This window comes from Lynx rufus, unplaced genomic scaffold (genome assembly GCF_022079265.1).
Source record: "Lynx rufus isolate CCGP_SWC_20201006 ecotype Redwood Valley unplaced genomic scaffold, mLynRuf1.p SCAF_11, whole genome shotgun sequence".
Taxonomy (NCBI): Eukaryota; Metazoa; Chordata; class Mammalia; order Carnivora; family Felidae; genus Lynx; species Lynx rufus.
The window spans coordinates 3,240,629-3,255,749 of NW_025814825.1; the positions used below are offsets into that span (position 1 = coordinate 3,240,629).

A 15,121-nucleotide genomic window follows, 5' to 3' on the forward strand; every position below is an offset into this window, starting at 1 on the left:
GCTGGAGGCCCAGCTCAGGACTCCATTACCTTCGGGAAGGGGTGGAGGCTCCGGGAGAGGCTGCAGCCCCAGGCCAGGTAAAGAACAGAGCTCCCTCCCTCAGCCTGGAAGCAGCAGATGCTGGGCCTTCCCTTGAGCCTTTTGTTTTCCAGCATCTCCTAGCAATGGTACTAGGTTCTTTCAAAACAGTTTACCAACTACATTCTGGAATATATATAATGCTTTCTTGCTTTCCTTCTCAAAATATGTGAGAACAATGGGTAAGTTGAGACAATAGTTAGATGAGCAGTGGGTGAAATAGGTGGTCTTAAGAAGGCTAAGGAAGTGTGTGTCATTAAGGGGTTCATGTACTTCTTGTGGGAAGCCATGTGCCACACTCTGCCTGCTTTTTCCCAAGCTCTAGGTGTTCATAAGAGCCACCCTTCCCAGGTGGCCAAAGAGAAATCAGGCTTGACTGGCAAAGTTTGCACATCTCTTAACCAACAAGAACAATTTGCTCTTATCCCACAGAACAAATGACTCTTTCTGCTCAGGCTAGTTTTTTGTTTTGTTTTGTTTTGTTTTAAAGAGTAAACAAAGTCCATTTGATTCTTTACTCTCAAACATTATTCTATTCTTTGTGGCTAGATGTGCTTCTTTTTAAAAACTGGATCACAGTTTTTAAACTGTTCCTTAATCCAAGCTAGATATAGTTTCTAAATAAGCATGCATGACTCAGTCTTGGAACTCTTCCAGATGTAGCAATGAAAAATGTCCCCTGTGATCTTGGTTGGGTTAATAAACAAACTCATCCCAGAAAGGAAAACGATTTCAGTGTCCTTCCTGTGAAGAGGTAGAAAAAGACAATGTTGGGACAGACACTATAACTTTTTCATATTCTTATCATTCTTATCAATATACCTTAACTCTCATCCAGAAACTGCCCTCTGTCATCTCAGTAAGACGACACTGACTTGGTCACATAAACTTCTGAGACTAGAGACAGAAAGCAGGTAGAAAGAAGTACAAGGTTACTTACCCTGTTCTCATTATCTAAAATCTATGCTCCTTGTAAAGAAGACTAGACAATGAATAAATCACTAGCCACAAACTAGCCCAGTGAAATCAGGCACTAAAATGTTGGTTCTCACTTAGAGAGAAACTAGGTAGCTTAATTCAAGGTGGTCATGTCCATCATGCCAATTGATTCTTTCCTCTATTTATTCTTTGTTGGCTATTTGTCTAGCTTCAACCCAAAATCCAGACCTCAGTAGTGACAGCTGTTCCTTACTTAGGTGTGTAAGGACAGTGTGTGCACAACAGGAACATATTCACTGTCCTAGGAATAAAGGACATGCTCATATGCTTTGTGAGCAAGCATTTGGCCTCTTCCGCATGTTATATATATTTCCTACCTCCACCTGAAATATGTGTGCTTAAAAGGTAAAGACAGGTGGGGTCTGCTGTCAGTTGTCCTCATTTTGGTTCTGGCCCAGGTGGTCAAAGCACCCCTTCCCGTGTGTAGCATCTTGCCTTGCTTCTCCACACCCTCCTATTCCCAGCTCTCTGCACTGCCCTGCCTTCCCTTCCCTGTCCATTCCCAGTGCTGATGCTCCGCTTTTTTCTCTCTGCAGCACGGTTCCCAACGTGAAGGGAAAGGGTTAGGGGTGGTCAGATTAGGACCCACTTCCATAAGAAGCAGGTCAGACTTTCCAGGTAGATGGGCAGGGACTAAAATAATTGGAGGGTGGGAGAAGAAAGCATATTCAAAATTACAACTTGTTTTGGCCAGATGAAAAAAACACCTATTGTCCTTAACCAATAAGCATGCTTAATTCCCAGCCATCAATCCTTGTGTCTGTTTTATTCCACAGGCCACTCCAGCTACTCATCCTGTCACGACTTCTTGGGAGAAAAAGTGCACACACTCCATTAGAACTACTCTATTCTGTGTCTATATCCACAACGTCATGTCATGGAGGCGGCAGCTGCCTGAGATCCCCAGGGATCCCCAGATTACCTGTGCTCAGCTGACTGGACCCTGTCAGGGAATCTCCCGCCTTTTCTCGTTTTCTTCCTCATTGCTCTCCCTCCATATCCCTTGGCATTCCTCTTTCTCTGTACATGAGAATGTGCCTGGAGTTTTCTAGAACTGCTTCCCATCCTCCCTATGACATTTCCCGGGGTCCTCATTCAGGCCGGTGCTTGGTTTCCCGAGCCCCATTGTGCTGAGTTCTTCTGTGAAGTCCTCTGCTTTCCTGTCTCTCTCTCTCTCTCTCTCTCTCTCTCTCTCTAAGTTTTATTTATTTAAGTTATCTCTACACCCATGTGGGGCTCAAACTCATGATCCAAGATCAAGAGTCGCGTGCTCTTCCAACTGAGGTGCTCCATGGTCTTCCAGCTAGGTGCCCCATCTCTGACACTTTCTGCACTTAGAACACCTCTTTCCACCTGCCCCCAAATTTCTACTTGTCCACATTCTATCTATTCCTTGAAATGCTTTCTTCCTGAGGCCTTTACTATCTCTCATTCTTTTGAATTTCCTTGTCACTTTTATCACTTTTATCTATTTTTTTCTATCACATCTAATTTGAGTAGAAAGAGTAAAAAAACCAAATTCAAATTCCAGTTTCTTTGACTATGTGAACCTGAACAAATATCTTAAACCCTCTGAGCCCCAGATTCCTTAACATAAATTACAACAAATAACACTTTAGATTAAGAGTAAATGTAATTTAGGGGCACCTGGGTGGCTCAGTCGGTTAAGCGTCCAACTTCAGCTCAGGTCATGATCTCACGGCTCGTGGGTTCGAACCCCGCATCAGGCTCCGTGCTCAGAGCCTGGAGCCTGCTTTGGATTGTGTCTCCCTCTCTCTCTGCCCCTCTCCTGCTCATGCTCTGTCTCTGTCTCTCTCAAAAATAAATAAACATTTAAAAAAATAAAAAAAAGAGTAAATGTAAATCAGGAATAATAATAGTACCAATATTTTCTCAAAGTGATTGAGAAAATTAAGCAAGATAAAGTACGTTGTAACTAACATTCACTGAGATCCCTTTATACATGGTCTCATTTAAAGTGTGCAAAAATCCAACAGTTGTGGGGCTGTTATCTAAATTACCAGGCACCATGGATGTTGGAGAAGAGGTTAGGACAGGGATTTGCATATAATCCCTTGCACTGATTTGTGTAATCTTGATCAAGGTCGTTAACCTTGCTGGAACCGATTTTCCACATCTAATGGCTCTAACTCTGAGGTTACTGTGAAGGTTAAATGACATAATTCATGAAATGTATTTAGATTCATTCCTGGCACATAGAAAGGGCTCAGTAAATGGTAAGTACCTGTTTATTATTTTTAAAGATATTTTATTTTTAAGTAATCTCTACACCCAGCGTGGGGCTCAAACTTGCAACCCCAAGATCAAGAGTCGCATGCTCTGGTAAGTACCTTGTTTATGATGTTTTGAGTGTTCATTTATACGGAATCCTGTCAGGGGACAGACACAAGTAAATGTGTGGATTTAAGCCAGTGGGCACATCCATAGAAGAGGGCCTTGTATGTGTCCTAAATGATGGGACAGGGATAAAGACAGGTCTACTCCCATGCAACAGTCTACATTAAAAGCAAATGAAAAAAATGAACCACAGATTGGTAAACCACAGTCTGTGGGCTGAATCTGCCTCCCACCTATTTTTTAAAAAAAATTCTTTTAATGTTTATTTTTGAGAGAAAGAGAGAGAGAGAGAGAGAGAGAGAGAGAGAATGAGTGAGGGAGAGGCAGACAGAGAGGGAGACACAGCAAGATCATGACCTGAGCTAAAGTCAGATGCTCAACTGACTGAGCCACCCAGGCACCCCACCTCCCACCTATTTTTTAAAACAAGTTTTATCATCACACAGCCATGCTCATTTGTCCTGGTATGGTCTCCTGCTGCTTCTGTGCTACAGAGGCAGGGTGGAGTAGTTAGAGACCACATGGCAGGAAAATTCAAAACTGGCCTGTATATTAATATAGGCATTACCTATATTACCTATTAATATAGGTAATATAAATTACCACTGGCCTGTATATTAATGACTAGTGCCTTGAGATGAGTTTTAGGACGAAGTTAAAAAGTGATTGAGTGGACAGTGGAAAATAGGTAGCCACAGTCATATTACACCGAACTCACTGACCATGGAAGGGCCCGAGTTCTATTTCAAGTGCAGTGTAAAGCCTTGGGAGGTTTTTGAGTTTTGTATTTATACTATACATTATTTAGAGGGGCTGGCTACTTTTATCATCAAATACAGCAACCAGGCAGGTGTGTACATAAAATGTAAATGTACGTTTTCACAAACTGTTACAAAATAAATAGCATCCAGGTCAAGAACTAGAATATATCCTATCCCAATCACAGCCTTCTCCTCCCTCTCTCATGGTAATCACTTTATAACATTCTTTCCCTTCCTTTTTTTTTTAATAGCCTCACTAATTTTATAATCCTAGTTTACTGTTCCCTGGCTTTGATTAATTCTGTTGTCTCTGCATAATGTACAACCCAGCAACTACAGTCATAGGTCTATACCCTACAGAAATATATGCAGACATGTACCTGGGGACAGATACAAACTGGAAACAACCCACAGTCCCATTTCCAAGTGCAACCACGTGAATGAATTTTAAAAACGTAACTATAAGTTTTGGAGTGTAGTTTTATTTTTTAATGTTTACTTATTTTTGAGAGAAAGACAGAGTACAAGCAGAGGAAGGGCAGAGAGCGAGGGAGACACAGAATCTGAAGCAGGCTCCAGGGTCTGAGCTGTCAGTGCAGAGCCTAAAGCAGGGCTCAAACTCACGAACTGCGAGATCATGACCTGAGCTAAAGTCGGACACTCAACTGACTGAGCCATCTAGGCACCCCAAACTTTGGAGTGTTTTAAGCTGGGGAATGGAATGATATGATGCAATTTATATTTTTTTTAAAGATTGCTGAGTATTCTGTGCAGAAAGCTAAGTCTGTGGGGAAACATGTGGACCTGTGTACAGAGATTCCTACAGTAGTCCACAGGAGAATGGAGTATGTGGGATTGGATGAGGGTGGTGGCAGTGGGGAGGCAGAGAAGAGGGACGTGAGATGGGTTCTGGAAAACTGATAGGACTTGCCGAGGGACCCAGCATGAGTGCTAAGAAAAGGGATACTACACAGAACCTCAGAGCTGGCTTGCATGACGGAGCCACTTACTGAGATGGAGAAGGCGGGAGGAGACACTGTTTGGAGCAGGTGTCCAGGCCATGATGAGTTAAGATGTCTATGAGAATCTAGATGGAAATTTCAGGTATGTAGCTGGGTAGGTGGATGGTGTGGAGGAAAATCACTCAACAATTCCAAAACCAAAGATAGCATACCAAAGATAGGATGGACTGTGTTTTAGAACAAAGACCTTTGGACTTTAAGATACAAAACAGATGAACATAAGGGAAGGGAAACAAAATGCTACAAAAACAGGGAGGAAGACAAAACCTAAGAGATTCTTAAATATGGAGAACAAACAAAGGGCTACTGGAGGGGTTGTGGGAGGGCGGATGGGCTAAATGGGTATGGGGTATTAAGGAATCTACCCCTGAAATCACTGTTGCACTATATGCTGACTAACTTGGATGTAAATTAAAAAAATAAATTAAATAAAACTAGAATTTAACAGTTAACAGTTCTTTTTCTTTCACTGGAAATTATTTTAAATTTGTTAACTATTCTTTGAGATGCAGATATACCTTAGGAGAGTCATTATAAAGCTGTTTATTGACACGATACATAGCCCAGCACTGTCTCAGTGGGAAGGTGTTTATTAGAAGGAAGAGGGACACAGCAGGCAAACTTTCTCTATCCTGCCAGTTCTCAGAAACCTGTAAAACTCTCCTTTCTTTGAGTCTCCCTCCACTGTGTGCAACCACCTAAACACATATTGAACATCTCCTGTGTACCAGGCACTGTGCTAGGTTCTGGGGATGTAACAGAGAATAAGACTTGGGTTCTGCTTGTGGTATTTCATTTTGACTTTATCACTGAAGGAAGCTTGCAGTTATATAAGGTCTGTTTGAAAGGTCAATTGTAAGCAGAGAAATATCAGGCAAAGGCTAGATTTATGATGTTATCATTTGTAAAATGATAACATTTCAGGTAAAGAACAATTTCTGCACAACCACCACCACTCCCTTGGACCACCTGGGTCAGGCTAGTCTCTAAGGCTTGTTTCCTGACCTACAAAGCTAAAAACTTCATCGCCTGACTTATTTATTAGGATGGACAGGGGATTAGGGTAGCAGGATAGTCCTAGGCATTTGTGAGAAGAGGTCCTAAAACGGCATCTTTCTGGTGGTTCCCTTGATATGCATCTTCATGTCTCCTGAAGTAATTTTTTTGAGTTTCAGATTGTGCCATTCAAATTCGACTTACTCTCTCCTGAGAAGACTCCGATATGTTTATTAAAATTCCTTGCTTTGAGTTTTTAAAATCTATTCTAAATTCCATGTCTATTTATTTTACTTGTATTTGCATCTAGGTCTGCATATTTCTTTTACCAGGATGGTCAGGAGAAAGTAAACTATTTCTACAATAGTCTCATCGAGCTCATTACAAAATAATTCTTATTACTTGTGATAATATCCAAGAGCATAATCTGTCCCTTTCCCTAATATTTCCCTTTTTAAAACTTTTAGAAGCTTAAAAATAATACATTCTTGGGTTCTGTGTATAAGAAAAGAGATCATGTTAGAGTAGCAATGAAAGAGAAGCTCTAGAACCAGACTGTCTGATCGTCTTCCTGTTCAGTTCTGCCACTAACCTGGGTGGGCAAGTCACTCAACATTCATCTGGGCTTTGCTACCTCATCAGTATAGTGGAGAGGATAGGCTACATGACTGATTCAGTTCACTGGGCACTGAATTTGGCACAGAGGTGACTGAGCCTGACTCTCCTCACCCCTCATGTCACTAACATCTGATGGCATTTTATCTCAAACATCTACCTATCTGATAATTATTTGACCACATGTATACTCAGCCTCTTCCTTTTTTCCTTTTAATTTTCAGTGTCTGCCTTAGATCCCGAGAGAGATTTTGCAGTCTTAGCAAAATTGTAAGTAGCTAAGAATTAAACAATTTTTTCCAGTCTTACCCAGTTATCTCCCAAACCTGTTCAGTAGAGTTCTATTTCACAGAGCTGCCTTTGGTTTACTTTCCATGGTTTAATTGCATTTCTCATTATGTCCCATCTATGGCTCTTTAACTCTGTTACTATTACCCAACTCACTAGAACTCTGCAAGCTAAAACAACATTTTATACATTATTTAAAAATTTATAAAATATACTTTATAGGAATTTACAATTTAAAGTCAGCACTGAACCAAAGCCAACTCTAAAATCTCTTGGGAGGGGGGACCCAAAAGAGAAGACAGATTGAAACTTAATCTCAATTTTCTTCTTTCTTTTCTTTTCTTGCTTCTTTCTTCTTTCTTTTCTTACTTCCTCTCTCTCTTTTTTCTCTTTCTTCCCTCCCTCCCTCTTCTCTCTCCTTCTTTCATCTTTGCTTTTCTTTCTTTTAAATTATAAACTGAGTTACAAAACATAAGAATGTAACTGGCACCAGAACCAGCATTAATTTTGCATGTATATTAATTGTACATGCATGTAACATATTTTCTGGGAAAGAAGACAGTGGGGAATTAAGATATTTGTGGATCAGTCTGACCGTCTAGGAGCTCTGCCTGGGTAATGTGTGAGTTAGAGAAGGCTGCTTTATCGCCTTTCCTTCTATTGCTCTGCTTTGCTGATACTTCAGCCTTTATTCTACTCTGTGACTTGGCTCCATTGTTCCCCTATATCATTAACTGATAACATTGTCTAGATTTGTTTTCTTGGTTTTTTTAGTGTGTGAAATTAATGCACACATTCTTTTACCTATACTAATTTTGCATAGTGGGCAAAAGAGAGAGGGGACAGAGAAGGAGAAAGCAAAGAAGAAAAAGAAGGAAAAGGGCTAGAAAGACTACTGTTGACACTATTCCCTTAATATTTACCAATTTTTAGAATACAGGATTAAAATTATATTTTTCCATATTGCAAACTCATTCTCTTTTTCTTTCTTGGGAAACACTGGCAGTGTATATCGCTTTTCATTTTTATTTGCTTCTAAAACCTGCTGATATCCTCAGTAACATAGGATACCAGTGTGATGATCTCTTACTGGTTTTTAGACAAAGATATTCACAACACCTTGTGGTGACATGGAAATAAACATTTGCCGCAGTCTGTACGGCAACTCAGAATCCACCTCAAGTAGCAAAGCAGTGGCAAGACTATATGGTAAATGAGTCAGAAGTAAAAGCTATCATTAAAGTTGTACGAGTCCTTTTAGAATTAAAATTTCAAAGGGATTTGTTTTGGGATTTGGAATAATACAGAAACACTAGTTTATTTAGCACAGAACCATGTAAATACATGATAAGGCAGATATGGCTTATCGGGACTCACGTAAGCAAAATTTAGGAACATCAGCTGATAGTAATGTTAACAGGAGTCAAATTAAGTGGGTATTATAACCTCAAAAACATCTTGATTTTTTTTAATGTTCATTCATTTTTGAGAGAGAGAGAGAGACAGAGACAGAGCTCAAGCAGGGGAGGGGCAGAGAGAGAGGGAGACACAGAATCCAAAACAGGCTCCAGGCTCTGAGCTGTCAGCACAGAGCCCCATGCAGGGCTTGAACTTACAAACCATGAGATCATGACCTGAGCCAAAGTCAGATTCTTAATTGACTGAGCCACCCAGGTGCCCCAACCTCGAAAACATCTTAATCTTCAATAATAGATTTTTAGTATCATCCATGGACAAAGCAATAGCCCTGCATTACTCTGCTTTGATCAGACTGTACCTGGAATGCTGTGTTCCATTCTGGTCACCTCAATTTGAGATGGAAATTGACACACTGAAATGTGCATAGGTGACTGGCCATGATGATGAGGGAGCAGAGGAAAGGGAGGTATTAGAGAAAAATAGAGTAAGAGGAAATAGGGAACATATTTTTTAAATATCGCAAGGATTGTCACATAGAAGAGGCAGATTTTGTTTTAAATAGTGCCAAATATATCAGAGCCTGAATCAATGAGTAGAAGCCTGAATCAATGAGAAGGACACTCAGTAAAATGAAGAATTTTTATACTCAGAGTTTAAAAATGGAACAAGCAGTCTGGGAATTAGGGAATTTCTGTCATTGAGGCATCTGGGCAAAAGATCTCCCCGAGAGGATTTCATAGAGATGACCCCAACATAGAAGGTTATTGTTCAGATCAAGTGACCTTTTAGGAACCCCTTCCACCATCAAATTCTACAATATTATGAAATCAAAAGCCATCTGATTCTCACAGCCCATGACCCACCCATAAAGCAAGGGCCAAAAAGTTTAAAGATGATTAAAATGAGAATTAAAATTTGTTTATTAATTTCAAAATCTCAAGCTGAGATAAATCTGTAAGAAATCATTGTCATTTCTAGTTAAATGGCTAGATGGATTCTCTTCAAATGAAAAGATTCAAAATTTCTCCCTTTTTGGAAATTATTTGGTTATTCACATATATAAAGTGTTATTTCTTCCATTCAAACTTGGCCTCTCGTCAATGCAAATATTGAGATATTTTGTCAAAGCTAGCAAATTTTTAGGTCTGTGATTGTCATATTTCATAAAAGCTCATTTGAAAATGTACTTCTGACATGTTTTATGTGCGTACACATGAACATCACTTTCCTTCTATCTTTTGCACATAAGAAATTACTCCTGAAATGTTACATAAGAAGGCATTGAAATATAACATGACAGCAAGGCATAATATTCTTAAAGTCCTAAAGCTGATACAAATATTCAATTGGCGATAGAACAGTGGTAAACATATAGCTTATGGCTGAGACAAAAGGAAAGAAAAATGAGGAAAAGCCCTTAACATTTATCAACACGACATTTACAAACAATGAGACGGGTCCTTCCAGGTTCCTGATCGACCACCAGGGCATTAGCTTTTCGAGGCACGCAGCGCCCTGGCCACAGTGCACTTACAGTAGGCAGTCATAGGATGCCAGAAACGTTGAAGTGACTTTGGATTACGTAGGCTTTCCACTGTTTAGATTTTCAGTTACATTTGTGCAATTCAAAGTTGAAACCAATAATTAAAATAGGGAAAATTACCTAAATGCAGAGAAAGACTAACAGCATTGAGTCCGCTCTATGAGAAAAATACACAAGAGATGGCAAATACAGGGAGCAAGAAGATAGATGTAGTTTGGAAGAGTCAAATGGTGTAAGAAAAAAAAAATAAATATAATATAAATTCTACTATAAGGACACATTTCATTATTCCAGTAAAACTCTCAAATTTGCCATCTTTAGAATATTTATGCTCTGTAAAAGTACTACCTTTCCAATGTAACTTTTAAAGATATCATTAATCGATATATCTACATGTCATGAGCTAGTCACATGTATCGATTTTTAAATAAGGCAGAAAACAAGTAGTTTATTTTAAGTAAATGAAGTATGACTACCAGCATTTATATATTGATCTCTTTAATGAAATCAATATTGAAAATTTATATTTTGAAAGCAGTTTTGTTCAGGTTGAGTTTTGATTATTAGTTCAAGTTCAAAAGCTGCTTTTACTATGAAGCTTAGAGTAAACCTTAAAAATGGGCATTTAATTCCTTACCTATAAGATACCTTCTCTCACTTATTTTAAAAAATATTTCATGCATAAACATTAGTCAGATTTTTCTCTTCTAGATTTTCAAATGTAAACAATAAAAATCAAGTTTCTGCTCAATAGAAACAAAAAGAAAGAAAGTAATTCATATAGTGACATTTGTATTTTCAAGTTGGAAAATGGGTTCAAGCAGAGGGGCTTCAAAGAAACGACACTAATTCCAAACGCACATCTTTTAAATGATATGTAAGTTAATAATTGTAAGTTAAGTGAAAAGTTAGTAACTCAAGGAAGTGTTACATTTCAAAGATAGGAAATGGAAGATAAAGCTGGTAGTTAAATTTCATCACAGTAAAAAGTTACAAATACCTTCTTCAACATCTGAGATATATTCGCCATCACTGAGCATTTCAGGGGCGTTGGCTTTACGAACTGCATGATTTAAGTGAACAGTGTAAGTGTGTGAAAAATGCATACTCTTTATACGACAACAAAAAACATGAACATTTCTAAAAACATTTTTGCAATAAACGTTCTTCAGGAAACAAATATGAAGTCACACTTAATTATGAACATAAAGGTGGGTTTCGTACCTTCATCATCAGACATATCAAGAACTTCATTCATCGTTTCTGGAACATTCATTTTGTGCTTCTCTATGATAGTCTAGTAACAACAACAAAAAAGCAGTACTTTAGTGTAAGCAGACTGAACATTTTAATGACACTATTTCTTTCTAAATTAATCAGTTGATTTATTACAGGACTTATGTGCTGAATATCTTGAAGCTCCCACATATAAAACGACATCAAAACTGTCCCTTAGCATTAAGGTCTTCACCATAGATACACTGATAAGAACAAATACAAGGTGAACAAATTCTAGTGGCAAAGCAAACCGGCTTAAAAGATTTAGGTCCATAATAAGGCTGTTCAAAGGACAAGAGAAGGGAGATATTGCCTCTCCTTGTCCATTGTTACACTTTTTCATGGTCTCATGAACCTGCCACCTCATTCCACTAAAAGTCTTGGCTGAAGATAAGCCAAATGAACAGCAAGCATTGTGTCTTTATTCCTGTGCCATGCCAGCCATTGATTTTTGTCTTGGCCTTCTATATGTACATTTTGATTCCCAGCTTAAATACAAAACAACAAGATTGTATAAATTATATAATTTGTGCAGCTATGCCTTGCAGAAAATATTTTAGAGGTAATGCATTTGCAAGATCATTTTAACCCCTACACAATTTTAAAGAACTGTAGATTACAGAGCAAAGGCCTTAGTGAATCTTTTACTTGCTCTTTGATTACTTTTTACCTATATAGATTATGTCCATCCAAAGACACCAACAACATAACTTGTTAAAAAATATTAGTGACTTAATGTTTTAGTTGTAAAACAAGTCCTCTTTTTATCCTGAGCATAGGAAAGGCTAATGGAACAAGGGAAGATACTTAAATAAGGCAACAGGAAAAAAGCTAGGTTGTTAAAACTATGGTACATTTGTCACAATTGCTGAACCAATACTCACATATTACTATTAATTAAACTCTATATTTTATTCAGATTTCCTTAGGTTTTACCAAATGTCCCTTTTCTGTTCTAGGACCCATCAGGATACCACATTATCTTTAGCTGGCAGGCCTCCTTAGGCTCCTTTGGCTGTGACAGTGTCTCAGACTTTCCTGGCTTTTAATGACCTTCACCGTTTAGAAGTGAGCTGGTCAGGTATTTTGTAGAATGTCCCCCAATTGGGATTTGTCTCATGTTTTTATCATGACTGGACTGGGTCACATGTTTTGGGGAGGAAGACCACAGAGGTAAAGTGCCAATATACTGTCAACATGATTTACCAGCGTTGGTATTAGGCTTGGTCACCTGGCTGAGGCAGTGCTTGTTAGGTTTCTCCATTGTAAAGTTACTCTGTTCTCCGCCCCCTTCCACAGACTGTCTTCACTGGAGGGAAAACACTATACCCAGCCCACACTTAAGCAGTAGAGAATTCTGTTCTCCACCTCCTTGTGGGTATTTTCATAAATTGTTTGATTTTTTTCCCCTGATTTGTCTCTTCTTCCCTATTTATTCATTTATCTATATCATATGGACTCATGGATATTTACTTTATACTTTGCACTATACTCCAAGTCTCTCTGTGTGTGTCAGTCTGTCTCTCTCTCTTTCTATCTATCTTATATTGTTCCAGCTTTGGCCATTGGGAACTCTTTCAGTTGATTCCTGTGTCCCTGTGACATAGCCTCGTCATTGTGAGTGTGTGTGTTTATTTGCTTATTTGTGGAAGCAGACACTTCCTTACTTTTTGGCACTACAAGACGTTCATCTTGTGTCTTTCCTTCTCCAGATCTGGATTCAGTCATTTCCCAAGGAAGCCCTGATTCCCTTTACTATAGAACAGTATTAGAAACCAGTATCTGAGAGACATGCTCTGTTCTTTGCTAATGAGGGAAACTGAATATTTTAAACAATGCAATTTAAATGCTTAATTCATCTTTTGAGTGTCAGCTTCTAGCTACTCAGTTTTCTACTCTGCCAGGACTGTAATGTCATTAACTGAAGCATCTTTCTTAGAATTGCCACATCATATGTTATACTCATGGGGAAGATGAATCTTCTCTTTAAGCGTTTTGAAAAAAGAGATGTCTGTTTATGGAGCCAATGGCTGCTGGGGCCCCAGCAACTGGCTGTGCAAAGACCACCAGCAGTGCAGGCCACCCTGTGAGCTTGAGATCACAGACTCCACCCTGAGCTGTGTCAGTCCTCATCTGTGCCAGGTTACGTGTATCTGCTAAGGCAGAGTTGACAAGGTTGTGTCTTAGCTTGAGATAAAGTCTCAAATACCACAATGATGGACTAAGTCTTAGGGACAATGGACTCTTTCCTAACCTACGGGACCACTTCATTTGGTGGAAGCCTCATTCACTTCATTAGGCAAACTGGACCTTTCCTGTCAGCACAAGTCCCGTCTTCTCTCTCTTGAAGAAATTACCAGTCAACTCAGCTGATGACGCTGAAGGCTATGGCCTGACTCCCATACGTTTCTCTCTTTCACTAGAAACCAGAGCCTTGAAACACTTCTCTTTCAGTAGATATCCTGAGGCTATCACTTTACTTTCTCTGTCTTTAACTTTATTTTCTCCTCAAGGTTTTTTTTTTTTTTCTTTTTTTTTTTTTTAAGATTTTATTTTTAAGTAATCTCTACACCCAACACGGGGCTCAAACCCACAACCTCAAGATCAAGAGTTACATGCTCTACCGACTGAGACAGCCAGGCGCCCCTTCTCAAGCTGTTTTTGATATTAAAGAAACATTCTGAACTTTCCTGATGGGTGAGAAAGTTTTTTACATTTGATAAATAAGATTTATATTTTGAAAAAAAATTTTAATGTTTATTTATTTTTGAGAGAGACAGAGACAGAATGTGAGTGGGTTAGGGGCAGAGAAAGAGGGAGACACAGAATCCGAAGCAGGCTCCAGGCTCTGAGCTGTCAGCACAGAGCCTGACGCAGGGCTCGAACTCATGAGCCATGAGATCATGACCTGAGCCAAAGTCGTACAGTCAATCGACTGAGCCATCCTGGTGCCCCAAGATTTATATTTTGAACTATTATACAAGTTTCAATTTTCCAACACTGGAAAAGAAGTTCTATATATTTATTACAGTGACTTCAAATCTTTTATAGCATTGTGACACTTGACCATTGTTTTACCTTGTCCTTCTCCCTCTTGTTTCATACCCTACAGAGAGCTAGATGGAATATTTTTAAGATTAAGGTTAATAAACATTATTTGTTTAAACTCGTTTCTCAAGAATTTAATACCAGATTTTAAGATCATGAAATACTCAAGAGGTATATAAAAGCAATACAGGGTAATTTATCTGCATAAAAACTGTATCTTGAAGCTAGAAATGTGCCCTGGTTGATAACCATTGCTCTAGTCCATTGAAGCTACTGCATTCTCTTTGGCAAATAGCATACTTTCTCTCTTGTGATCAGCAGGCTTATTGTTTTAGTTTGTAAACCCTGTATATAACTCAGCCAGTGGGTTGCTGCAGAGACCCTCAATCTGTGTTCTTTTACGTGAAGCACTGTGTACACAAACTGTCTGCAGATGCTAACTATGCCTTTCTTCACATCGGAAGGTGGTGGATGAGACAAGGAGGCAGAGTCGATAATTCCCAGTGTTCCAGAGTCCTAAATTTACATTGTACAGAGCCAATCTCAGGCATGTGTGTTGAGTCATGGAGTCAGGAATAACTGCAATAAGCCTGTGATCATGGCGCAATATCAGCTCTTGATTCCAAAGTTACCAAATCCTGATGCAGTTCAAAGGCTCCAGATGGTGTTAATAAGAAATGACTTATCCTAGAGGCTGCAGCTTGTAAAAATGTATC

The 15,121-nt window shown here is 39.0% G+C and overlaps 1 protein-coding gene across 1 annotated transcript in view; it reads right to left on the reverse strand.

The window, feature by feature from the left end:
- The window catches only part of ANK3 (ankyrin 3), a 322,298-nt gene that overhangs the window by 100,064 nt on the left and 207,113 nt on the right, over nucleotides 1–15,121 (reverse strand). Inside the window, exons 22-23 of the mRNA XM_047071796.1 lie at nucleotides 11,304–11,376; nucleotides 11,080–11,142 (exon numbers count right to left, since the gene is read on the reverse strand). Of these exons, the coding sequence (XP_046927752.1) occupies nucleotides 11,080–11,142; nucleotides 11,304–11,376 (136 nt within the window). The remainder of the gene's footprint in view (nucleotides 1–11,079; nucleotides 11,143–11,303; nucleotides 11,377–15,121) is intronic.